At 38.6% G+C, this 27,056-nt stretch overlaps 1 protein-coding gene across 1 annotated transcript in view; it reads left to right on the plus strand.

The window, feature by feature from the left end:
- The window catches only part of USP25 (ubiquitin specific peptidase 25), a 71,875-nt gene extending 54,873 nt beyond the window's left edge, over positions 1-17,002 (plus strand). The window contains exons 18-23 of the mRNA XM_035896413.1: positions 6,710-6,888; positions 7,718-7,796; positions 9,625-9,704; positions 14,257-14,380; positions 15,003-15,198; positions 15,648-17,002. Of these exons, the coding sequence (XP_035752306.1) occupies positions 6,710-6,888; positions 7,718-7,796; positions 9,625-9,704; positions 14,257-14,380; positions 15,003-15,198; positions 15,648-15,820 (831 nt within the window). The 3' untranslated portion in view covers positions 15,821-17,002. The remainder of the gene's footprint in view (positions 1-6,709; positions 6,889-7,717; positions 7,797-9,624; positions 9,705-14,256; positions 14,381-15,002; positions 15,199-15,647) is intronic.
- The last annotated feature ends 10,054 nt before the right edge of the window (positions 17,003-27,056 follow it).

A 27,056-nucleotide genomic window follows, 5' to 3' on the forward strand; every position in this document is an offset into this window, starting at 1 on the left:
TTTACAGTGCTGAGTGGAAATAGATGCTATGTGTGTTTCTGGAATCGTTAAAAAATGGGACTATTGTATAATAGTTGCAGAACAGGTAGCACGGCACTCTGTGATTGCTTAGGTTAGAGTCAAGGTTTAAGTTCTGCAAATGTTGTAAACTGGCTATTGTGCAATGATAGACCATAGGAGCTGAGATTTGTTGCTGTCATTGTTTAAAACTTAGCAAGAATTTCAGTGATTACCATAATCTTCCCCTGATTTTTTGTCTAATTAATTCTCTAAAAAAATAAACCTATTGAATCTTAATTGCTAGAGGCTTTTTCATATTTTTTTTTTCTTGAGCATCAGGAAATGTTAGCCGTAATGCACCTTTAGATATTCTTTAAAATATCTTAATTGCTAGAGGCTTTTTCGTATTTTTTTTTTTCTTGAGCATCAGGAAATGTTAGCCTTTGCCTTGCTGCCATCCCTTAGTATGAATTCATCAGATATTTCAGTTATATTTAGTATTTTTTTGTATGAATGTATGAAAAGAAGTGGTGGTTTACAGACTCATCCTTTAACAACTGCCTTAAATCTGTAATGGATGTTAGAGTTGCAATACTGGCATACTAACCTGTAAAGATGTAATTAGTGAATAAAGGACAAATGAAATCTTTTCAATAATGATGGCTTAATTTTAAAATGTAGTGGTTAAAAAAATTAAGAAACTGTAAGTAATTAGAGATTATAAGTTATATTTATATTTTTTTCAGAACTTGAGCAGTGCACATCATTTGACTTGATCAGCCTGTCAGTTTGCGTGTGTCTGTAATTTTATCTTTTTTTTTTTTTTTCCTGATTATTATTTCCCCACACACATACTGATAATGGTTTTCTTCTGCAGAGCTCTGATAATGCCCCAGCTCAACCAGCTCCTAACCAGCGAGTTGTAGAGGTGGCGATTCCTGATGTAGGGACTTTTGTGATTGAGTCAGAGGAGGGGGGTTATGACGATGAGGTACATTTGATTGTAATTGTGTGCACCGCTCCTCCTCGGTGCTTTCTTGTGCTGCCTGATGAGAATTTTTGGCATGTTTGCACATCGTGACACCTAACAGATTTCTGCAAAACTAAATGCTTAGCAATTTGTAACCTTAACGATGTCTTAATTTGTAATGAAATATGAAAATAAAGCATTAGCTATTCTAATTGGGCACGCTTTGCATGGTACCATTTACACTGGAGGTTTATTTATCTTTTTAGCTGTGGAAATTGAATGTTTGTGTTAGACCAGATAGCCTTTGAAATGCTGGTGATAGACTGTGGACTACTACATTATTTAAAGAGTGACAGGGCAGTGAGCGATGTTCTTACTGTTTGTGCTTTCTTGTCAGTCCAATAAAGCTAATGTTCAAGTTCAATCCCTTACTTGCCAAGGTTAAACTTTTCTGACTTCGAGGCTTAAATTATCCATGGAAGTAACCCGAAACTGATATTGGTGGTGGAGCTGACTCTTCCAAAGCTTAAGAAAAAAAAATACAAAAGTATGAAAGTTCTTTTTTCCCAGTTCAGACCCAGGGTGGTGCGCATACCTTGTACTACTTGAGGAACAGATGAGAGGCCCATGTTATCCTGAGAGATGTTGTTTTCTGCTGGCCTATTTTAGCAGCAGAAAGCAACACGCCAGGTCATCGAACGGTCCTGCCTTGACACTGCTTACTCCATCTTTGTTTTGGTTGGGGGTAGCGTTGGTGCAGCCCATATTCTCAGGTGTCTGAGCATGTGTTCTTGGTGGGCTATGGGGAGCTTTTGCTTCCTTAGACAAATGGATATTTCAGGTCATTCTGCCCTGTAATTGTGATCAGTTGTAACTGGGAGTATGGGATGGGGAATAATGTGATCTAATTGACATCACCACTCTGAGTTTGGCTTCTCACAGGTCTCCACCTTTAAAGACATGAGGATTTAGCCTCACCTGCTTTTGGAGTTTTTTTCTTTTTTTCTTTGTTGTCCCCATGCTATTGTCTTTCTAGAGAAAAACTTTCTTCCTGATTTCCCTGTTTCTTCTGTAAGTGTATTCACTTTTTTTAATGTTATTCTTCCGTAAGGGAAACTTCTGGAGAGTTTAGGGTTCTTCATCTTTTGTTGCTGTGCTAGCTATACCTTGGGCAGGGAGAGAGGGAGTGTTCTTCTTTCCTCGCAGGGAACAAAGGGGAAAGGCCTTTCTGAGATCAAGCTGTTTGTGTATAACCGATATGAATAGCTGAGAGATGTGTGTGTCTTACGTTCAGCTTTGTGTTTGTTAAATGTTTGGGGTTTGATTTTTAAGAATTTGTCTGCAAATGCTTCAGGGACCAATTGCATTTGCAGCAATGGGTCCCTTATTTTGATGTTGAAATACACATAAAATAAAAGCAGTGTAGATTACTATGTTCTTAGTATAGTGTATATAAAGTGTGGTTGGGTGATTTTTTTCCTTGAAACTTTTTTTTTTTTATCCTTTTGTGGCCATGGGTAACACTCATTCAGTATGCAGTTTCTGACGGATACTAATGCTGAACGATGCATGTTCCTTTCCTGGGAAATTTTGACCATATAACTTTTAAATTGTATTTGACACAGTTCTTCAATTTTTCTGTAAGCTTCCTTTAGTCATATGTCGTTACAGTAAAGATATAAACACATGCCATGACTGATTTGCAGAATATGCACACCATATCTGTATTGAAATGTGCCATTTCAATGTATGCATGCATTAAGTTGCTTTTTATCTTGCATGAGACTAAAAACATATTGAATTTGGTCATTAAAATATTAATCATTCAAAACTTTTACCTTAAATCCCTTGTGGCAGGTCATGCTGACCCCGAACATGCAAGGTATTATCATGGCTATAGGTAAAGCCAGGAATGTTTATGACAGGTGTGGGCCAGAAGCAGGGTTCTTTAAGGTACAACTAACATTTTCAACTTTTTCTCCTCTGACTTTTCTTGTTAGATATGCCTTCTCCCTCCACCCTTTGATGCATATTAAGAGTGTTCCAGTGTTTATACGTACTCTCCTATTATATCAGTCCTCCATTTAGATACTTCTCCCTTGAAAAATAGACAGCTATTTCCCTGTTAATTCAGCAGTAAACTGCCTTGATATCAGTAGCTTATACACCTTTCTGCTGCATTTTACCTTTCTAATAATAGTAGCAAGTAACATGAAACCTAGATATGTAATCAATAAGAATACGGGGGTGTTTTTCCCCGTTAGTAACAAAACCCATGCATTCAGTAGACTGTTCGGGACACTTTTTTTTTTTTTTTTTTTTTTTTTTTTTTTAACCCAGGGATATAAATGTTTAGTCATTTGTTATTTATTTCAAAGAGATATTCTTGTTTTGTACTCCTTAAAAGATTTTTTTAGTAAATCTAAATTAGTTTCTTTTCTGTAACTGCTTGGATGTCAATACTATTTATTTATGCAGTGTTTTATTACTGGGAATTAGACATTAGGCTTCATAATGATACCAGATTTAATAATGTGTTAGTCTTCTTAAATACATAAACCTCTGAGAATTTTTAGCTCATGATCTTTTGCGTTTTCAGGGTATTAGGAAGGGAATTACTTTGACATGATGTAAAATCCTCCCAAATGTGATTTGGAGGGGGGAAGAAGTTTCTTGCTTGTCATTAAGAAGAAAACAGACTGCTACTCAGTTGTCATGATGTAGTTGCACTAGAAGAAACTAAAAAACAAAAGAAACAAAAAAACCACAAACAAACAACAAATAAACAAACAAAACCCAAAAAAGCACACACACACCCCCCCCAAAAATTCTCTAACCTTGGTAAGGAAATTGAAATTTCACGGGTGTGTTTGTATTGTCTGTTTGTGTGGGGCTTTGTAATGGATACCTAGAAGTGTTAGGACCACAACACTTGGTTGCAGGGCTGTCTGCTAATGGTGCCTTCCCTCAGGGAATGGAGAGGCACCTGCCATAGCCTGATGCTTAGTGAAATAGGTTTTGTTTGGGATTCGGTGCTGGGGTTTTTTTTCAAATTTATCACTCTATGAAAAGATGTCAAGCTTTTTTATTTTTTTAAGTTGAAAATAAAAGCCTCATTTGATCAAATCAAACTCCTTACCAGAAAGTTTAATCACATCAAATTATTTTTTGAATATGAAGGATGTTTTTATAATTGTAAACCAGAAATGCAGTTCAAAATAAAATTATATTTAGTGCTTCGAGTTATCAAAACAGTGCTCAGTTGAAATGTTTTTCAGTCTTTAATTTTGAATGCTTAAACATTTTTCATTTCATGGGGGACAGAATTTGTCTTTGAGTGAGAAAATATTCTGACACTAAATTGTGGGAGTGTAGAAAAAATTTCCTTACTGATTTTCTGCTGAGTCATGTTTGCAATAACTTAGAAGAGGTGGAGTATGCTTCCTTCTGACAAATAGATAAGTATGAACATATGCAGATGAAATGGTCCTACTTAGTAGCAAAACTCGTATATTGAAACGTATCAGATGAAATCTCATGTTACTCTATAAACTTATTGTAACAGCTTCTATGATATTTTTTAATACTGTTATATTCTGGGTTTTCTTCATGTGTTTGTTTTTTAAAAAATATGTGTTTACGGAAAATTGTGCAGTTTTTTTCTATGTCTTTGTTTTAGTGTAACCCAGGTAAAACCCATTTGACGTGGGTCTTTGTTACTGCCAAGGTTTCGCTCCCCCTGTAGATCCCAGGCTTGAGATGTGACTTAATACAAATCCCTTAAGATATTTCTGGGTCAAGGAGCTCTTCCAGTCACCCTTCTTTAAACTTTATAGACAGTTCCTTACAGAATATTTGCCTTAAGATCTTTATATAACATTCTCAGTGAGAAAATGAAAGCATGTCATGCTTCTTTCTACCATCCCTTTTTCCTGTATTCTGTGTAAAGTGTCATTTTTTTCATTGTGCATAGGATTTCTGGGTCTGTAGTATAACATTTTATTTTATTTTAATATTTATACAAAAATATAGGGGGGTTGTTGCATTTTTTTTCCTACTTCTAATTAATTCTCTGAGAAATTAAATGTCTAATAGCAGTTGCTTTTTGTTTCTGGCCTACCCCAATAAGCAGGGTTTAATTGCGTAGTTATCCGTGTCGGTTTTTTAATGGTACAACTTCTTATGATGTAAGATAATTAGAAACTCTTGTCTGTGGCTTTTTATATTTATATTTATAATGGGTTGTCCCAAACTTCTTTTTTAATGATAATACATACAATTAGTATTTTAAAATACTGACACAGAACGTTCTCTTAATTTTTTTAAGTTCTCCACATGCTCTGTGTTTAAGTCTGTATGAGTATTGTCCAACCCGCGTGTTTAGTCACGAAACAAAATGTGTGTTAGTACAGAATGGGAGTCCAAATTTCTGATAGTTAAACATCAAGAAGTCATCTGCTCCTGCTAGGTATTTCAACGTAAAGGAATTTGAAATAGAACAGGGTAGTTTTCCGCCTGCTTTGGAGCTTTATTTTGTGCATATGTTGTATTGAAACTTTGCTAATGTGTGAAGCTACTGTGTTAAGTCATTTGTTTCAAGTCAACATTTAGTGTTAGCAAACAATCTGATCACCTCCCTGTATTAAGAGATAAATTATGGAACATATTAACATTTGTGACCATTTTTCTAATTATTTTTCTTGTTGTTGCTCTTGTTCATACTGTATAGTTTCAGTGAATAAAATCTAATAAACATCACAGATGATGTTCATTAAAATCTAATGTGATGGCAAAGCTCTAAAAGTAAACCCTTCTGATGACCTCTAAATTATTCAGTGGTGGCTCCATCCTGCCCTATAGCAGACTAATACTATTTGTATTGAACTATTTTCTCTAGAAATCTTAGTTTGATTTTTGTTGAAAGACACTTTCCATTCTCACTCAGTGTTTCCAAAATCATACAGAAAGTTTAATAAACACGTAAAATTTGTTTTATTCTTTTATATATATCCTATTTGATAGGACGAGAGGAAATAGCATCAAGTTGCACCAGGGGAGGTTTAGATTAGGTATTAGGAAACATTTCTTCACTGAAAGGGTTATCAGGCACTGGAATGGGCTGCCCAGGGAAGTGGTCAAGTCCCCATCCATGGAGGTATTTAAAAGTATTTAAAAGATGGGTAGACGAGGTGCTTAGAGACATGGTTGAGTAGTGGACAGGTACAGTTGGACTCGATGATATTAAAGGTCTTTTCCAACCAAATGATTCTATGATTCATGTATTTGCATTTTAACAATGTATTAAGGATGCCTGTTTTACCTTACAAGATTTTAGAAGATTTCTTTCAGTGTCTGAAATCTTACAATGCTTTTGGACTGTAAATGCTTAAAGAGGCCTCTCTAGGGATTGGATAGACCTTCTCTCAGGGAGACATATCATCAAATTGGGACTGCTGTTGTACTAAAGGTTTACATGGGATTTTGGCAGGCTTAGCTGGGGAGAGACAGGAAGAACTTTACCATTTGTCTGGATTTTTTTGGCAGTGTGGGTGGGGTTTTTTTTTGGTTTTGTTTTTTTTTTTAAACATAGTACAGACTTGTTAAAAGGGTGGAATATCGAATTGTTGAAAATTTATTTTGTAGGCAAAAGGCCATGGGATGTGAATTATCCTGTTAGTGTCTGTGATGTTTAAGAGTTAAAAGCCAGAAAGAATAATTTATATTTTTAAAATTATTTAGGCAATTAAATTGGAATACACGCGTCTGCTGAAATTAGCCCAGGAAGATCCACCGCCTGAATGCGATTACCGTTTGCGTCATGCAATTGTTTACTTCATCCAAAACCAGGCACCAAAGAAGATAATTGAGAGAACATTACTGGAACAGTTTGGAGATCACAATCTGAGCTTTGATGAAAGGTAATAAGATGTGCCGGTCTCATTTCCTGTGCTCACGAACGTTCTCTGGCGGGTGGAGACGCCCCTGCATGTTCAGAGAGTGCACGTAATAGAGGGAAGGCTAGTGTGTATGTTTGGCTTTATCTTCTAGTCAATAGCTAGCAAGTATATATTGTAAAAAAAAAAAAAAAAAAGTCATCTTTATAAAAATCTGTATAAAAAGAGTGAATAAGAGGTTGGGTTTCTGTCCTTATGGAATAAGGAGAAATACTCAGTGTTGCTCATAATTTTGCACATAGATTTCTGTACCTTCTTCCAAAACACTATGTAAGGCTGCGTAGTTTGCATTCTTCACTGCCCTGAAAGCCAGCAGTAGACAGCAAAGCCTTGCAGGCTATACAGGTAACTTACTTGAATGTCAAACAATGTCTGTTTTCCACTTGAAATTCCATATATTTACTTCTTTAAAGACATAAATAAATTGAAAGGTAGAAAACATTAGTCTGATTCCTGCACAGTGAATAATCCTCTAATGCTACTTTTGCAAAGTAAATATCGAGGAGTTTCAAGCCATCTGAATTTTAAAATAAAAAGAAAGACTGAGCAAGGTGGCAATTTAGCAAAATAAAACAAGAAGTAATTCCTAAGTAGCACAGGCCTCCATCATATGTACTTCTAAAGTATGCCGTCTCCTGCTGATTATACCATGCATAATAAAAAGCACATTTTCCACAGTGTTTTCATACTGTTTTGCATAAGGCTGTACTGTTTGAGGCTGCTGTCTTTGTATGGGTAATACCCTTTACGAATATCCAGTGATATTCCATGATTTCTTGTTGCTTTTTATAAGGTGCCGTAACATAATGAAGGTTGCTCAAGCTAAACTTGAAATGATAAAGCCAGATGAAATAAACATGGAAGAATACGAGGTCAGTATTTTTTATACTTTAATTTAAACTGTAACATGAAATAGTTACCAGTACACTGAATTTTATCTTCACAAATTTCTTCTTGTCTTACACTAAGAAGTTAAAACTGGTTATTGAAAGACGATTTATTTGTAGGAATGCTGCTCTCACCAGGTGATCTAAAGCTGTTTTTTCTCACATCTGTAATTCCAGTGACTTGAGACATAAATAAATGTCACATTTGAGTCTGTCCTTACTCCTTAACGTGTCTCAATGTCACTAACAGTATTTCATAATTTATCACCATATGAGCCAACTGGCTTTCTCTAGAAACAGCTAGCAGTGAAGGAGTGAGGGTGGTCTAAGCCCAGCCTGACACACCTTGAGAACTGGGTCACAGGCACAGTCACGTTTTTGCTTTTCCCCCAACCATTCCCATTTTCTTACAAGCACTAGATTCTTTTGTTTGCTGAGACTGTACATAACCAGTTTATGCATTTAATTTTTCCTCCTGCACTATGAAGAAAAACTTGGAAAGAAGAGCAAATCTTAGACATTAAATAATCATGACTGATATGTGCCAAAATAATTCATCTCATATTTAAAGTTAAGCCTGTAGCTGGTTTTACAACATCAGTTTCAACTCTGTGTAATGCTGTTCATTAAGGCCTCTTCACAGAGGATATTTATGTCCTAGGCAGATTCCAGTGTATGGCTTAAACCTCATTGTTACGCTCGTACGTCCAAACAGCTTGTTCAGGAGGACTAGGGGAGTAATCTTCCCTTCAACAAACCAAATGAAAAATATTTACTTGGCATTTCTCATTACCATGTTTAGGACCTATAGTAGATGACTACTATGTTGGTGTGCTGTCCCTGGCCTGTGAGGAGAAAGGACTCTCATAGTGGGATTTGTGTTGCATTTTTTAGGCTGGGCAATGCTCAATATCTTACCGTTTTCTGAATGGCATTGCACGGGTGTAGAATAAACAAATCTGGACTTAGCTTTGAGGGTGAGGGAGTGAGGTGTTTTCTATTCCCCTGCAGGTATGTGCAGCCACTTTAGCTCCTGAGGCAGGTAGTTGGTGGTTTCTCCAAAGATCATATCAGTATTTGTCCTGCATAGTGAGTTGGCATTTCATGGATCCTTTCTCATGCTCTTTGTGTTGAATCTGTATGCTGTCCCCTATTTTATCTTTAATTAGCAATTGAAAGTTGGCTACTAACCAACTGCACTAAAAGGGCTTTTTTTTACTTCGAGCATTTACCTGTAAAGTCTACCAGTAGTCACTTTGTATAAATGGTGAATGCAATAAGATAAATGTTTTGCTCCAGTATAAATATCTCCACATTCTGAATTGCATTTGGTTTTTTTTTTCTTGTCATTTCCCATGGAATGTATTCAGGTTTTTTCTCTGACATTCTTATATTGAAAGTGAAGCTTAAAATTTAGTGTATGAAAAAGCTTTCTAACACTTCCTGAGTAAATAACTGGATGTAATGTAGGGAGGAAAAAAAGGCTATTGGACTCTCAACTTTTTTTGAGAAGAAAAAGAGGATCACGTATGATGACTGTGGTTCTCCAAAGATGCATTGTGTTCCTCTCAAATGGTAATGCATTCTGGAAAAATAATCTCATTTAGAAATATTTTAGGTATTTAAGAATTTTCTTTTTATTGAGGGGGGGAGGATGTAGGTGAACTTTTCCCACATGCAAGCTTACTAGGAGTCCTTAGTGCTTCACTGTGAGTATTCAGCACTAAGTGTCTGTGTGGGTGGGTGGGAATTGAAAAAACATTTGTATTTCATGTTTGTGGATGAAATTCTATATGCCCTTTCTTATATGCAGAGATGGCATCAAGACTATAGAAATTTCAGGGAAACCACCATGTTTCTCATGGTAGGATTGGAGTTTTTCCAAAAAAAGAGGTAAGTGGTAGTATAGAACTCAAATGTGGTAGAGCAATTTGAAGGCAAAATGTAATGTTGATAAGTAAAGCTATTTTTAAAATTAAGTATTGTTTATTGTGTTCTTGAAGCATTTATTTGGTCCATTAATATCTTCAGTCTTGCATCTACCTCAAAGTTTTCCACAGCTTCCTATTCTTAATCTCCATTTGCTCTTTCCTTATCCAGCGATGTATTCTTTTCAGAGCACCCTCCACGTGCATCTGTATTCCTCCTTCTCTCCTAATCTAAGTTCTCTGGGTATCCATCACATATAAAAATCTTTTGTCTCTAGCACCCCATGCGCACATACGTTTAGCTGCTTTCATCAGCAGTCACAATGGGTCAAGTTTCCGTCTTAACCATCTTTTTATTGGGTCTTCCCACAGAAGCAATTTCGCCTTCTGTATTTGTCTGAGCCAAAATTCCACTTGTGATGGGCTTTAAAGGTCAAGAAAAAAGAACATATTTGAGGAAAACTATAATCCATAACTATCATAGTTGTAGCTGATTCTTCTTAGCTCTGTGAGGCAATGGTGATTCATTCCCTTCTCTTTTCCAGCCAAGTCAGGAATTGTGGCTATATAAAATTGGTGATATTGATGTACTTAACACACTACATCTAGAACTTATTCTCAGATCTACTACATTCAGCAAGGATGATGATTATAGTATAAATACTTCAAAGCATTCTGCAGAAGGGACTCTCTGAAACAGAATTGTTCAAAACTGCCTCTTTCTCCCATGCCCAGCCAAAGGAACAAAATGATTAGCTGCAAAATATCCAGTGGCTGACATATGTTGTGTGAAAATTGAGCTATCATATGATACAAATTTTTGACTGTGAAAACAGTTCTGCAGTCAGTTACTGATTTTTTCCTGTATAACACAGTAGGTAGGGGAATTATAGTGGGAGTCAAACTTAATTTCTTGTATGTATGTTGTGTAGTAAATTGCTTCATATTCCTTTATCTTGTCTTGTATACTTCCAAGCAAGAAAGGCCCCAAATAAAAGAGGAAAATTGATTGGAAAAGATGCTGCCTTGTCTTTGTGACAAGCTATGTCTTTGTATAGTGGCTAAAACAATGAGCCTGTTTCGTCTTCTTGTTGCTAGTATGTAATAAATAGTACATTCATTAATAATCTAAATTGCAATATGCTAGTTTGTCAATCTTGAACAGCTTATGTATGAAGGTTGGTCAGCAGATTGCCTGGCTTATTTGAAAAATAAACACTCTGGTATGGCTTGGTCCCTTAAGGAGGCAAAAATGTCACAGACATCAGAGTGGTATATAGAAACCCTTTTTGTTACCCCCGGACTTTATGCATGCTCTAAGGAATGGAAGATCTTCAAGTTCCTTGGCATTGGGACTCCAGGATGGCACTTCAACTGCAAAATACTAATGTTTTCACTAATCCACTTCTTACCATAATATATTCTGATTATGCCAGGGGGAGGGAGGGAAGCACAGGTTTCTGCTCTGTGCTGAATAGCATTTTTGGCATAGTTTTCCATTTGCAAAGTTAGGGTGAGGCATTTGTTACTTTTTAATTTAGAAAACAGACCTATAATGACCAGTCTTAGACTCTGGTATTGGTCAGAAATAAAATACAATATTATCAGACTCGTCTAACATACAAACAAGCATTGCATTCATTCCTTTTGGCAAGAAATGCAATTTCGTAAGTGCTTCAAGAGATACTTAATACAAAGACAGTAAGACTAGGGTTAAGCATGATTGGAGGATGGGCAAGGATCTGGGTATCTATTGACCTTCTCTAAAGGCATCTGTTGCAATTATGCACCTATGTTTCAGCTACAGGCTTCCAAAGGGCTGAGATATTTACTGAGGATCATGTCTCCTATGCTCTAGAGGGCAGCACTGCCATCCTTGCTCTGAAAACAAGACTGAATTGATGAACTCTTACGATTCCCTTATTAACATTGAAATCATAGAAATGTAACTTCAGAAATATTTATGAAAACATAGACTTTTTTAATTGAAATACGACTTTCATCAGCAGGACTGTTTTCAGGCTTTTTTTCAGAAACCCATCTCCCTCAGTCAACCAGCTTTTTTTCTTAGTTTGGTAACACTGTTTGGTACCTAGCAGCACTCTGTCTCTAGATGGAGCCAAAAATCAGCCTTTATCCAGGTGGTCACTGATTTCCTTAAATAATTGTGCTGTGTTGAACCAACACAAAATCAACATTAAAGTAGTAGTTTAGTGTATCTTTTTCTCCTCTATAGCTTACTTTTATAGGTCTTGGTGCTGGAGTGCGGAACATGCCAGACTGCATTTGAAGGTGCAGCGGAACCAGCGGTTTCTTAGTACTACTGAAAAATCACCTTATGCTGAGCGCTGGGAAGTCATGCCTACTTCCAGTGTTCACTCGTGATCCCTTATGGTGGTTGACAAGACCCTCTTTTCACTGCAGGTAGAGAATTAAAGGGTCTTTCAGGCATATCTTCTCTGACTGTACTAGAGAGCAGGAACCTGCTATGGGTGAGATGAACGCAGCCAGCTAATGAAGCTTGGCAGGAGTTTTCCCTGCAGCTCGCTCTTGTGGTAGGAACTTAGAAGTGAAGAAACCATAGACCTTAGCAGTTGCCTTTTAAGTTTCTTAGAAAGCCAATACAGTTTTTCGGTTTTGAATGAAATGCCTTTTTCAAAGCAGTGCTAAAATTCAGCCAACCTGTGGTTTCTGCCTCTTTTCCAAAGCCTAGACCCAGTGACCTCCATAATTCTGTGAGCAGCTTCAGTGATTTTTAGGTTTTGGCTTCATAGGCTGGAGCTTCTATGTACTTCAGGTGTGAAAAGGCAGAATCTGTGTGGTCATTTACACTGTAATTGTATTCCTCAGGCTCTTGAGATACATATGGACTCTGAGGTTGGATGTGCAGTAATGATGATTTAAAATAGCTTATCTTGCTGTTAGATGGCGCTGTGGTTGTTCCAGGGAAAGGTGTCACACAACGGAGGGAAGGAGCAGGAGGAGAGGGACTGGGAATAAGTACACTACCAGCAGCAAGTTTTTAACAACTGAATTGTTGACACTGATTTCATCCCACGGTTTCACAAGTAACTGAACCAAGAATGGAAAGGGGGAGAAAGTCCTGCTCCTCTGGCTTCTATATTCAGCAATTCCAATTCCTTGCATTCATCTTCTCCCCTTTCCTCCTATGCAAAGTTTTCTGCTGTCTGGTCAGTTGTGTTGGTGATCAGTGGTGTGAAGAGTTTTCACAGGCAGGAGAAATGGACTTGAAGAGAGGGGGATACGCTCTCATTAAAAGAAGTCCTAGCTTTGTATTTTGAGGACAAAAAGGTGGAGAACAGTGACTGTACTTGTAATGTATTAATTACTTAAGCAAAAAATATTTAGAGTTGCAAGGGACTAAGAACAGATCTCATGGTGGAAGAAATAACTTCACAGTAGGTTCTGAAATTATGGTGTTGGGCTTCATCTTCTTCTAAAAAGGGATATTGGAAGCTAAAGCTTTAAGGAACCATTGCTATTTCAAGTAGCCTTTTCCCTTCTTTTTATGTTATCTCATTGGGAGGCTTTACTGTAGGTCTTCTGCAAATTTTTATCCATTTTTAGTGTTTTGGTGGTTTAAACCTTAACCATGACCACCTGTCCTCACTAGGAGTGAGTGAGTGCACAATGTACTGTTCCTCTAACCACTCTGCTAGGAAATGTCTCTTCCTAGATTTTTTCAGTTTGAATAAAAATGTTTTTTAGGGTAGCTGCCTGAACTGCTTTAGGTGGCTGGCTGTCATAACTGGGTTTCTGTAAGTCAGAGAATTAACGATTTAAGGTGTTTGCTGGAAATAATATGCAATGGTGTGACGGGAGATTGTTGATCTGTGCGTGAAGGGGTCTCTGATTATTAACTGTTAGGTTCTTACGTCCTCTGTTACTTGTCCTTTACCGATTAGGCTTCTATTTATCTTCTGCATTTAGATTAAAGACAGAAATATCAACAGTCTAGCTGCACTTCGCTGTTGAAATGCTGTTGGGGCTTCTTCCATCGCTTCAGACTTCAATAGTTTGGAAGAACTTACAGCTAGTGAGGCTAAAAATTCACAGTTTATTCTTTAGAAATAAGGTGACAGTTTTAAATCTTATTTGCTAAGGTGTAGAATGCTATTAAGATATATATGGCAGCAGAAGATCAAACCTAATGTGACATAAATACGTGCAGGAAAAATTAAGTTTTCATGTATACTCAAGGCTAATCCAAAGCTATTTTTGGAGGTGAAATGATATCTATTGGTTTCAGTGAGCTTTGGATCAGACTTCATGTGGAAGTGATCTAACCTGATAATAAAATAAATTGTTCTAACGGGTATAAAAGGTGAAATTGTGTGGTAGAAAAAACATTACGAAGAGATGGGTTGGGAAAGGGTGGACTTACAGTCAAACAAGCAAATGACATTACCTGTCCTTTGAAGAGCACGGTAGTTAGCTTGAAACAGGTGGTACCTGGATGTTGCATCTAATGTTTTTGTTTCTTTACTTTACTTTAGCTATATGGAAGCCTTGCTCTACCTTATCTATGCTTACCAGAATAACAAAGAACTCTTGTCCAAAGGCCCATACAGAGGGCATGATGAAGAGCTGATATCTCACTACAGACGAGAATGTTTGCTAGTAAGTGAAGGGTGAAGTATGTTTCAAAAAGTTGAACTTGCTGCATAGCTTTAACAAAACTAATTAATAGAAAAGTGTTGCCATTGTGAAAACAAAACAAAACCCAACCAAAACCACCTTTCATTAACAAGTTAATACTTAGACTAGCATAAGGAAAAAAGTAAAAGTAAGAAGGAAAACATTATTCCCTTTTTTTGGTTTTTTTAATAATCAATTCTCTATGATTTTAAATGGTGTGCTCACTGCCTTCATATCTGGGCTAGGTAGGAACAACAGTTGGCAGTGTTGGTGAGCAGACTCGCCCTGTTACCACAGTTTGATCACTTTTAGCAATAGTGAGAAAACAAAAGCAGGTCGTAGGACCTCAGTCTGAAAAAGAACAGCTGCAGAGATTGAGTTGGTGGGTATCGAATGAAGTGGCTTGAGAAATAGCACAAGATCAAGTGGTTTAATGGAGTATATGCATCATTGCTGTAAACGTTAAAGCGCAACTGTGGTTAATGCAGATTACCAGGTAGCTTTGTAGAAAGACTGTGCTTTAAAACAAACAGAAACTGATGCGTGGTAGAATGTGAAATGCTGTATACTTAAAGGCTTTCCTTTTTTGTGGTGGCTTATGAAGAAACTAAATGAACATGCTGCAGCACTGTTTGAATCGGGAGATGATCAGGAAGTAAATAATGGCCTGATCATTATGAATGAGCTTATTGTCCCGTGTTTGCCATTACTACTGGTGGATGAAATGGAAGAAAAAGATATTGTTGCTGTGGAAGATATGAGAAACCGTTGGTGTTCCTATCTTGGACAAGAAATGGAACGTAAGTCATTTATTCATTAAGGTAAAAGGCCCTTGTGCACCTTTCCTGTAAATGTGATGGTTTTGGTCCCTTGAATTGAGCCTATATCTTTTGTGCCTTGGTAATGTATTTTGAGCTACCCTGACTTTTGAATAATCCCATACACATCTAAATAAACAATTTTTCTGTATATTGCACTGGGTTATTAAGCCTTAAAGGAAACATGCTTTTTGAATGCAAAAACCTTCATGGTGTTAGACTATCGCGAGGCGCATTTATATTAACACCTTACTAGGAATTGGTGTGTCCTAATTATTGCTGGCAGACCTGAAGGAAGTGGATTATTCCAAGTAAATCTCCTCCCCTTCCCACCCACCAATTAAAAAAAAAAAGTCAGTGTTGGGCAGAAAAAGGAGAATTTCGCATACAGACGTAAATGCTTATGTTTGTTTTTCTTGTTCTATTTGCAGCTAACTTGCAAGAAAAGCTGACAGATTTCCTGCCAAAACTGCTAGATTGTTCTACAGAGATTAAAGGTTTTAATGACCCGCCAAAGTTACCCTCCTACTCCACACATGAACTGTGTGAAAGATACGCCCGAATCATGTTGTCACTCAGTCGAACTCCAGCCGATGGAAGATAAATTCTGCAACCTTCCTAAGCACATTGTATAAACTTTTTTAGTTCTTAAACCTTGCCTTCCTGTCACAGGGTTTGCTTGTTGCTGCTATAGTTTTTAACTTTTTTATTTTAATAACTGCAAAAGAGAAATGACTGTACAAACTTTAGCCAGACTGCAAACAATTAAAGCTGAGAATCGCATGGCACTCAGTCGTTTCAACCAGAATTGATGCAACATGCAAGTCTGATCATTACGGCAAAACTGCTTTTTTGCCACTTATCTGTTACAGTATTACTTTGCTTTTATCTTAAGATCCTTTACTTTATCAACAGCTGTCTGGATCATTTTGTGACTGCAACTACTTTAAGTGTCCAGTGCTGTGTAAATACATGGTACTTGGTAGCTTGTAAATGAAATGAAAGAATAAAGTTTTATTTATGGCTACTTCTGTGTTTGCAAGCAGATACCTTGTATATTAGTGTAAAATACGGGTATTTTTAGAAGAGATACAGTATATTGACGGGTTACTCAATTTTATAGACAAGGTTCTTCAGGATTTATGGCCAGTTTAGTTACAGGTAGTCGGAGATTACTGTATGTGAATATATTGAAAACCTGTCACAGTATTATACACTATGGTTTTTTTGTACATCCTTTATTGATCTGTATGATACTGCACCTGAACACTTTTGTGTGTGTGTGTGTATGGCCATGCCAAGTCTTTTCTGATAGTAGGGACTGGCTTCTGAAGCAAAACAATAATGGCACCTTCCTTCTATTCTTAGAATAAAAACAGGAAAAAAAAAACCTGAAAGTATTTTCAGTAGAAAAATATTACACCCTCTGAGCAAAATCTCTAGAAACTGATTTAAGCAGAGGAAATAAAAGTTTTAAAAAACCAGAATTTGTGAAGCTTAAGAATTAATACATTTTTTAATTGGTATTTTAGTCATGTAAGCGACCAGAAATAAAACCTTACATTAATTCCTTACTTAAAATAGGTTGCTGTTGTTGCAACAAAATATCTCAGAAATCTTTTCTCTGTCTTAATTAAATTTCTATTGGAAGCAAAAGAAAAGATCTATAGGGCTTGTTTTGTAGAACTGAAATACTGTCTGATTTTAATGAAGAAACTTAATTATTTTGTGGAAAAAGAAATTTAATGCATCCTTAGGTAATCCTGTTACCTGACACTGTTTTGATTCCTATTCTTTATAGAGAACTTTTTGTGTTAGAACAGTAAAATATGTGAATATTTGTTTGTATGTTTTTATTGGAGCGGCACTCAACTTTCCATTACAGGCTTTCAAGTGATGTTTATTCGAATACCTACTAATAAAAGAACACCGAGGGAGGGAAGTGAGTGATTAAGTTCAGACCACCTGGAAATGTAGTGGGCATAAATGCAGGCATCTCATATACAAGAAGAGGCAGAGTACATATCGGTCTCAGAAGTTGTTCACTCTTGAGAAGTACTGGATGACAATATACAGTGAAGAGAGTGTGGCCTTCAATTCAAAATCTTGTTAGGGATGTTTTCTGTTTTCACTATTGAAGTGCTTCATACTTTGTCAAACTATCCGGTTTTTATTTTTATCCTTTTTTTTAAAAAAAACCACCAATTTTGAACTCTTACAAGTGTGCAGTACTACTCAGGAGCCTTTTTTTAGGTCTGAAACTATTGATGTGTGAAATGTCACCTTTCAAGGAAAAAGTTACGCGTATTATGAAAAGGGCGAAGATGCATTTTAAAAGATTTCACATTTTGCATCTGCTGCACTTTGAAACTCACGAATATGCTTACTTAGTAATGTGTATTTTTAAACAAGGTTTTGAATTGATTAAACTTCTTGTTTGCATTTTTCAATAATGGTAAAAACAACTAAAAGTGAAAGAGCAATTTTATTTCTTTGCTAACAGGTTTTGAATTTGAATGTTTGTGAAAACTTTTAAGGAAAGCTACCCTCTAACTCTGCAGGAGCCAGTTACCCTCCTCATCTGTGTAATCTCCCATGACAAACACAGGGGAAAAGGCACTCTTTCTAAGGTAAAAGAGAAAGAAAGTATTTCACTTGGGAAGAATATCTAAGATACTTAAAAGGAAGCAAGCAAGGACAAGATTATTTGTTCTTTTTGTCTCAGTTTTTTCAGTTTCTTAAAGTATGAAAGTAATCTGTTGCAATTCATAGCACTGAAGATAAATACTCATTTGCAATGACTTGAATTTTTGAGTTGAATTGAGAAGGTCTGTCTAGTAGAGCAGAAATAAATATATATGTATTTTACTATTTTAATATCTTTTAAATATCTTGTATTAATTTAAACCTTCAGTTAAATCATTAACATAGTATTTTGTCTTGGATGCCTTGCTTTTTTCACTGCAATGCTGATAGCTTGGATTCACGATGCTTAGCACAAAACATATACAAGTAACTGTGTAGAGCATACAGTTCATTTGGCTACCTAATAATCTGTGACTGAATTACGTAAGGAGATGTTTCCCTTCAGTATAGGAATTGTGAGATTTTTATCAGGCTTTTTTTCAGTTTATAGAACACAAAAAGATTAAGGGAATTTAACCCAAATTCATTTACTAAATCACCTGCACCATCAAATAAATGGAAGGGATTTTTTTTTCCAGTTGTTACTTCATACCGTGGAGGACCCTGAAGGCACTGCAGTCTATCACTTGTGTAGCCGACATAAACAGTAGCACACAGGAAAGAGTCTGATACTGTCCAACAAACGTAAAGGTCCATAAAGAGAGACAATGTTGTTGTTCTTAATTTTGTGCTGTTTCCTTTTCTCAAAAACCAGTGACTCCAAATGTCTGTGGGAGGCCTTATATAAACACAAGTTAAGAATGTTGATGAAGAAATGCACCGGGTGTGTAATAGATCGCCTCATCTGTGCAGCATTTTCCAACGTAAATATGTACATTTAAAAACAAAACCAAACATATTCTGGTTTATTGTCTAGAAGGATGCAAGAAAAATGAGTATCAGTCATGGCATTGAGAGGAAAGTGGCTGCATCTTTCCATTATCTGCTTCTGAAGAGGATATTAATACACGTACAAAAAAAGCTCTTATGCAAAGAGGTCTTTAGCAAAACGCAGTAGGTTGAATTCAAAAGGGGAGTGATTCTTTCAAGTGAAACAGAATTATTTTTCATGTGATTGGTATCCAGTTTTCCTTTGCGTATTGTGTCCTTGAAGGTCTTTTGGAATCCTGGATAAGCTGTTAACTGAAATCGCTCTTAATTCTGAAGGAGCATCTTTCTTTGTAGGCAAACTAACAATTTCGATATTGCCCTAGCTGAGTCTTCATCACCAGAACGTTCCTGCTTGGTTCAACTCTTCTATTTCAGTTTTGATCCTTATGGGAGCAAAGCCACAAAACTTTTGCAGACACCTGTGTTTCTTACAGCTCTGGCCATTGCTACTGTACACACGTGTGCTCTGACTTCATTGTCATGCCCTTAAAATCTTGGACTTGGCTACCAACTTTTCTTCACCATGAATTTCAGATCTTCACTGTAAGTAGCAGGAAGAGACTCAGGCTTCTCAGAAACAGCTTCTTGAGGCAGCGCTTCAAAAGAACAGCTTGACTTGCTTTCTGCAGGTTAGGATCAACCCAAATCCCCCTCTCACAGGCTGGTAAATATATGGTGAGAGGGACTTATTTTCAGAATGGTGTTCACTGGATGGGTTCATCATGAGTGTTAAGGATATCGTCATCCTTCATCTCTCCCTTCATATCTTAACTGAAGTACCTCTCAAATAAAGGTTTGGGCTCCATGGTTCTTTCATTCACTCTAATTTTTATTTCCTCCCCCTGCCCTGTTGTTCCCCATTTAAGTCACTCAAATATCCACTTTCCAGGCTTTCTAGTTTGTTTGGTTTTTGCTTCGCCATCAGCTGGTCTAACCACCGAGCCTTCGCTACTGGGTAGAGCTAGTGATACGGAACCAGGATTCTTCTGCTTCCATCTGATGAGCGTGGGCTTCAGTTTTCGCCTCTACAGGCTCCTGAGTGCTTTTCTTGGAACTGCTCTGGTGTGTATGCCTGTGCAGGATCTGTGGGTCAAGTCACACCGTCTACACACATGCTGTCTGGCATCTCGGCATTTGAGAGCCTGAAATAGGGAAGGTATGGACAGTTAGTTCAAGCCACAGATTTTTTTTTTTCCTGTATGGTCTCTTGGCACGTTAAAAAAAAAGTGAAGAATTTGTTGGAGATTTGACTTAACTGAGCACTTCAGAAGCCTGAAGGGTGTCTCGTGCACTGGGTCTCGGCACTCTCCAGGTTTATTGAAGGCTGTAGATGCTGTTCCTGATGTTGAATGATCTTCACTTCAGTTTAACCTGACCCTCATGCTTTGTCTTGAATTATTAAACTGCAGTCAAATTTTGGCAAAAAGCAGCTATGTCTTGCTGTGCTGATATAAGTTGGTGGCTGTGCAGTCCCTACCCGTATCTGTGTTCTGTATCTGGGTATTTCCTATCACGTTGTGGGACTATATCCTCGTCATTACCTGTGTTAAAGTTCTCTGAGCCCATTTGTATTTCACGGACACACAGGGAACAGGGAGAGCTTTCCTTCAAGAAACAAAACTTGTATTTTGTCTGTGACCTTAATCTGTAATAGTGAAACTTTTAATTGAACTGTGGACTAAGGGCTGGGAAAACCTCTGGAATTTGCGGAGGGGTTGCTTTTTTTTTAAATTATTATAGATGCAGAATCATAAAGTAGAAGGAATTAGTACATAAACATAGCAAACTTTTATATGGATTAGGAAAAAAAATTTTCAAGTAAGTTTTAAGCAAAAAATGTCATTGTTAGGCAGTTTGAGAAAAAACCCTCATGCTTTCTTAGGGAAGAGGTTGGAGAGTTAGGCTTTACAGAGAAACCTTGATCTATGGAACTGAAAACCTTGTAACTTTTAATAGCCCAAGGTAATACATTCTTATAATCTGCCTATGAAGCTTTTTTTGTTTGGAAAGATTCTTTAAGTTTTGCATCTCAGGTAGTAGATTCTTAAAAAACAAAAAACCAAAATCCAAAATACCTCTCCCTATAAAATCAAGTAAGAAAACCAAATAACAAAACTTAGTTTTAAACTAATCTGGTTTATGCATTATTTCTGCTATTAAAACTGAATAATTTGGTTTGAAGTGGTGTGCCAAGTGTTATAAATGCTATTTACAAGCCTTCTATAAAAGGGTACTAAGGGAAGTGCTGGACTGCGAGTAAACATTGAGGGCTTCCAAATACTGTAGTCTTCCCAGAGTTGAAAGTATTGTGGGGTTTGATCCCAGGAGAGATCAGAAAAGAAATGAGAGGTGTTATCAGCTGCAGAAACACGCAGAGGTGTGAATGGACAGAGATGCTCCTTCAGGATTTCCACACAGCGGGAGCGTGAAGGCTGCTGTGTTCCCTCGTCTGCCACTTGATCAACTCTGACTCTTTGCCCAGAGGAGACTCGACGCTTCTCAGCAATGTAGGCAAAGCTGGATTTGGCCGCGGGAGGTGGAGCACGGGGCTCCCTTCTGCTGTGAAAGAGGGAGAGGAAACAGGCGCATTTGGGGCAGGAGCCCTAGGGAAGCCAGGTGTGGCATTTCTGGAGGTGGGAAGGATGGCAACAGCTGAGAGAAGTCCCCTCTTTTCCACTGGAGTCACTGTCCGTGCACTGGCCATTCCCCCTGCTTCCCCCTGTCATCGGCAGGACTGGGGCTCCAGGCTGGTGCGTCGGCGGAGCGGGCGCAGAGCTGGTAAGCCTGCCCACCAGCAGCCTGGCCGAGTGCTGGCTGTGCTACTCTCCCACTTAGCATCACACCTGCAAGCTCATTTTTACTACTTAAGTCCCTTCTGAGCCTCTCCTTTCTAGGGTACTAGTCCTGCTGGGTAAGTGATGTTCTTGCTTCCTAAATAGCAAAGCAGAGGATCCTATATTAAACCTGTGCTCAACTGAATCCAGCTCCCTGAGTAATCTCAGCTACACTGTATTGACTGACTGACTCATGGCAATGTATATCTGTCCTTCAAATTTAACAGCATTTTCAGATTTCATCAGTTACTGCTTGTGTTTCAGCTCACCAATGAAGAGTTTTTGTGGTTCTCCAGAGTAACAGCAAGCGTCCTGACAGCACGTGCAGAAGGGCTGGGTAGGAGATTACCAGGTTGTGTATGGGAAGCTACTTCCACATGTTAAGTCCCCAAGTTACAAATGTCAGCATTAGTAGTAGGCCTCCTACACCAGAGAAAGATAAATGCTCTGGTGAAAATGACATCAGACAGACTGTAAATATGCTGAAACCAAACCCTTTGTTTTCTGAAAAATCTTACATGGTAATAGCCTAGCAATGAGGAATACAGTTAACGTACTTGAAGTTTCCTGTTTGTTCCATATTGACCAAGCTCTTACCTACTGTATTATAATATTTTAAAAGTTTCTACTTCTTATCTTAAATGGCCCATCTCCCTAAACTAGGGATCTGGAAGTTTTCACTGGAGCGCTCAGTGACAGTCTATACTTCATTTTTTTTTTTTTTTTTTTTTTTTAACCTTCCTGCCTTCCTGTTAAGCTTTTCAGCTTACCTACATAGGAAATAATTTAAAATGAATGCATTAATTTGGACAGCCATTCTTCTTTAAGTGTATAAAACAATGCTTTTGTATTGCAGATTTTACAGTGCCTGTGGGTTTTGTCTGGACTGGGTTTGGTTTGCTTTTATGCCCGTCATACTTCTTGTGTTTTCTAGAGAGCATAATGGTGTAGGTGCTTACTTCAGAGTCTCTGATGATGTATTGTCTTGGGGAACAGGGCTTGCTAAGGCCTGAAACGTATTGCTGTGCTCCCTTAAAAATGTGAATGCTTTCTGCGGTATGGGGGCAGCTACTTGTCTGGGAAGGTTGCGAGGTTTTAATCTCCAGGGGGAAAGGAGTCTGAAATATTTTATATTTCCCATGAGCTTAATTCTTCAGCACTCCGATGTGCTCTTCAGGACGCAACGACAAACTTGCCCTTGCCACCAAAGGGCATGGACCACCCTTCAGCCGCGTAGGCGACCGTAATCCCGATGCCTGACATCGGTGAGATCTGGTCCCAAGGTTGGGGGCAGCGAGTCCTGTCCCCCCGCAGTTGAGGCAGCCCCGGCCGCCGCAGCCCTCTCACAGGGGAAGGGGTACAGGAGCTGCCTTTTGCTTTTGTTTTCTGCTTTTCTCTGAGTCTTGGCAGGCCAGGGACCCCCTGGACAGGTGGCTCGCCTCTTCTCACTTCTAGTGGGACGCGTAAAGGGAGTTTCATGCAGACCTTCTTGATGCTTTGTTTTTGAATGGACACCAAAGTTGAGTCATTAAAAAGCTGGGGGGGGAGGGGGCGTGGCGTATGTGCTAAAATGCATTTGATTTTTCAGCAGTTAATGCTGTGCTTTGCTCCACCTGGGCAGAAAGGCATGTTAGCACCTCATGATGCTTCATGCCTGCACCTGGCTGCAGCAGGGAAAAATAATTTCATGGTTTTTGCTGATGTCTTCGTGTGAACCAGAACCATTTTTTTCTTTCCTTGGACTGGAAACATGGTGTAGGTTTTACCACAGAAAGCCTAAAGTGATTTAACTATTTTGTTAGGGTAGGCAGCTTCTTTCAGTCGTTTGTTCTAATGGCTGTGGTTAGTGTTGCCATTCATACTAAACAGCTTTCTGATTTTAAAATGGCTGGTGATTGGTAGTGACACGTTATTAGTGACTGGTCCTTTTGCTCTGAAATTCACTTTTGGATTTGTACCAATCCCATGGCTTTGGCGGGATGTACCAGCTCCTGGGAAGCATTCCTAGGAAAGTGGTGGGACTTTCTGGGACCCTGGGGTGCCTGTGAACAGGAGAATCAAGGATCGTTTATTAGAAGATGTTAAAAACTAATCTGACGTCTTGTGAATTTAAACTTTCTGTTTTGAGGTTGTGTGCTAATGACAGATTCAGGACAGCCATATGCTTGAAGTTTTCAGGAGGTGTTTTTTGGGGGGTTTTTTGTTTGTTTTTTTTTTTAAAGTTTCTAGGAAAATAATTATAGCAGTTATTTTTAATGGCTGCTATTGATGCCTAACAGGGAGGAGAAAGAATAGTTTATGAAATGATGGAATGGTATTTCAGTGGATGCCTAGAGCCAGTTCTTACTAACTAGTTAGTGGATTAGTAACTAGCAAGTTTCTTACCTGTTTGGAAATGTGTACATGTGAAGAAGCAATAGTGAAAACAAGATTATCTGACGTGGCCTAAATCACAAAGGAAAAAGTCCACAGAAATACTTGAGTGAAGAAGTAGAATTGCTGCCTATAATTTTAGGCACCATATTTTAACTGCTGCTGTTCCTAGCAAACCAGATAATTTTGACTCAATTTGCCAAGCTAGTTGCTCCAAAAGTGGCAGGTTTGTCTCTATTCTAGCATGTATGGCAGTGTCCCCTGCCTGCCTGATCAGCGTCACGATGCCTCAGTCGTTGACACTGGTATGCAGCGTCTGTGGCTCGAGCTTTTCTGCTGTATTTCAACTTGCTCTGAAGAAGGGGTCATCGCAGTGCCTACCTGAAAACAGAGGTGATCGGAGGTCTCCAACCTCCTATTTGGTGCTTAAGCAGAAACGAAGAAGGAATTAATCTTTATTGCATTCACCTAGTTTGAGATTTAGTAGGCAGACCAATGATTACTTTAGGTAATTAGACTCCCTAATTGGATTTTGAAAGTTATTAACTTTTTAAATAGGCTCTCCAGAGTGGTATGTCAGCATCTAGTGAGCTAATGTTCAGCCAGGTATTGGTTCCACTTGTGGGGCTGAGGAGCAGAGGGCAGGCAAGGGTCGGGTTGCTCCTTGGTGAAGGGAGGGCAGGGAAACCTCAGTGGCCCTGCTCTGCCGCGACCAGGGCTGCAGGAGAGGAAGGTGGGGCTCTGGCAGCCGGCGCACACGTGCAGGTTCCCAGGGTGTAACGCTGGGCTGGGTGCGTGCCCACATAGCTTTCTGCCTTACCTTCTGCATCACTTGCCCCTGATGAAACTAGCTGGGGTTTTAGCAGCAGGGTGAATGAAGAAAGCTTTTCCCAAGGAGAGTTCTTCTGTCCTTTGACTCCGTCTTGCCTTTGTGCTTGCCCTTCCTGTAGCACGTACGGCAACATTTCTTCACCCCACAGACAGTAAGGAGTTCCTTCTACACGAAACCCCAAGATGCACACTCAGAGCACCAAACATTACTGGCTAAAGTTGTGGTGGGGACAAAAGCTACAAAGCAGCAAAATATTTGCTGGACATACTGGAAGGCACAATTAGTCTTTCACAGTTTTTGGACCAGGTCTGTTGGCGACTTTTTCATTCTTGATGAATTTAAGTGGTGTTCCATGTTTGCTCCTCTGTGCCATTCAGTCCCACATGTGCAAAGCCAAAATAGCACTGTATGAAAATGTCAGAGAGAACCTGAGATGTTTAGACATACTCATGATCAAAATCATGAAGATGGATGGAATTTGAGTCAGCTGTAGCATAGCTAGAGGAGCTTTTCTGGAAGTATTTCTCCTCACCTGAAGTGCTTTAGGACTTCTGAAATTTTCTTTCTCGCCTTAACAGCCTAGCAGTATATGAAGTCATATGGGCAGGAAAGACACACGTTTATTTACTCAAACTTGCCCTATTAAACAGGACCCACATTTACAGCACAAAATCTCTCAAATACTCAGTTTTCACATATTAACAAGAAGTTTAAAAGCCCTAACTCTCAAGATCCATTGCATATTTCTTTCTTGCCCTCATAAATACTTTCCAGTTGTTTGTAACTTACAGCACTCTGGGGGAGCTGGAGAACCGAGGCCAGCACTAGGCTGGTTGTGGTGTCCGTGCTAAAGAGCTGCCATTTGGTGGATTTCATTAACACAGCAGCTGCTCTGTGCTTGCTCCTTTCCCTCCTTTTTTCTTGACCAAAGATGAAGTTCTACCTGCTGCACAGAGCTCAGCCTTGCTGTCCGGGCTGGGTCACGCTGCCGATCAGTGGCAGCACAGCATGCGGCTGTCAGCCTGGTGCCGACGGACTTCTGTCACTTTGCAAAGGGAAAGCTTGAGGGCTGACAGCAGCCCTCAGCTGCCAGCCTGCTCTATCAAAATCCTGGCACTGAATAGAAGGAAATACGTCATGCTTCTGGTGCTGAGCTTTTTCCGGAGTTCCCCTTCCAATTGCTTTGCTGAAAAGCAGCAGTAACTTTCTTCAGTTGCATATCATGCTCATTGCAAAATATTTAGAGAGAAGCTTTGCCAAAAGTCAAGGATGGAGTTAGTGCATGCAGTAATAATGCTGGGTTCTTTTATCACACGGATCTTTGTTCTTTCTATGCAAGTTGGCTGGGTTCAGCCTGAAGTGAGCAACCTGCAGCTATAGAACATCAGACTCAAACACAGGATTTTTCTTAATGGAGTACTTACAGAAGTGGGAGAAGTAAAATAAAAACAGCAATTTTGGTGGTTTTTTTATAACTCCAAACAAACAGTACTTTACCTGCCCTTACATTATTACAGCTGTATGTGTGCCTGTAGAATGAAAGTGCAATAAATTGGTTTTTTTTCATTATAGTCTCTTTTGTTGTTGTTGTTGCTGTTAAGCTCTTTCTAGACTATTCTGGGAGATTTCTAAGCTGATTCACTGTCCTGTTTGCTAAACCTAGCATAGTGCAGGACTATCCCCTCTTCGTGTATTAAGGCTTGTAAGTCTTCTGTGTGGTTAATTCAGCAAAGTTTAAGCTGTAATGGAAATGTGCAGTGGGAATATGTAGTTGTAACCTGTACAGTCTGAAATGACGCACACTTGGAAAAATCTTTATGTGATATGTTGTAATGAGAGGTTATAAAAGTATGAAAAATACATTCCTGCCCTATTCTTCCTCTGAAAGATGGATTATATGCTTCTTGGAAACGTGCTTTCAGTTTCGGAGAGCCAAGTATTGTCTGTCGTGGTTTATGAGCAGGTATCCCTGAGCAAATACAGCCCTTTGGCAATTGGACCTGACGCTCACTTGAGGCAGAGGGAGGAACACAAAGCCTGGAGATGTCTAGTTTCATCGTCGCCTTCTGGTTTGTGTTAGAGTAGATTCCTGAAACCCCAGCTGAGAGGAAAGTTCTGCTGTTAGTGTACTAAAATCATTAACGGTAAGAGTGAGCACCTATCTTGGATATATTTTAACTTTAAAAGACAAAGTGGAGAGAGGTATGTCCTCCCCAGTGTATGGA

The sequence above is a fragment of the Egretta garzetta genome, unplaced genomic scaffold (assembly GCF_000687185.1).
Source record: "Egretta garzetta isolate BGI_Z169 unplaced genomic scaffold, ASM68718v1 scaffold45, whole genome shotgun sequence".
In the NCBI taxonomy this organism is placed as follows: domain Eukaryota; kingdom Metazoa; phylum Chordata; class Aves; order Pelecaniformes; family Ardeidae; genus Egretta; species Egretta garzetta.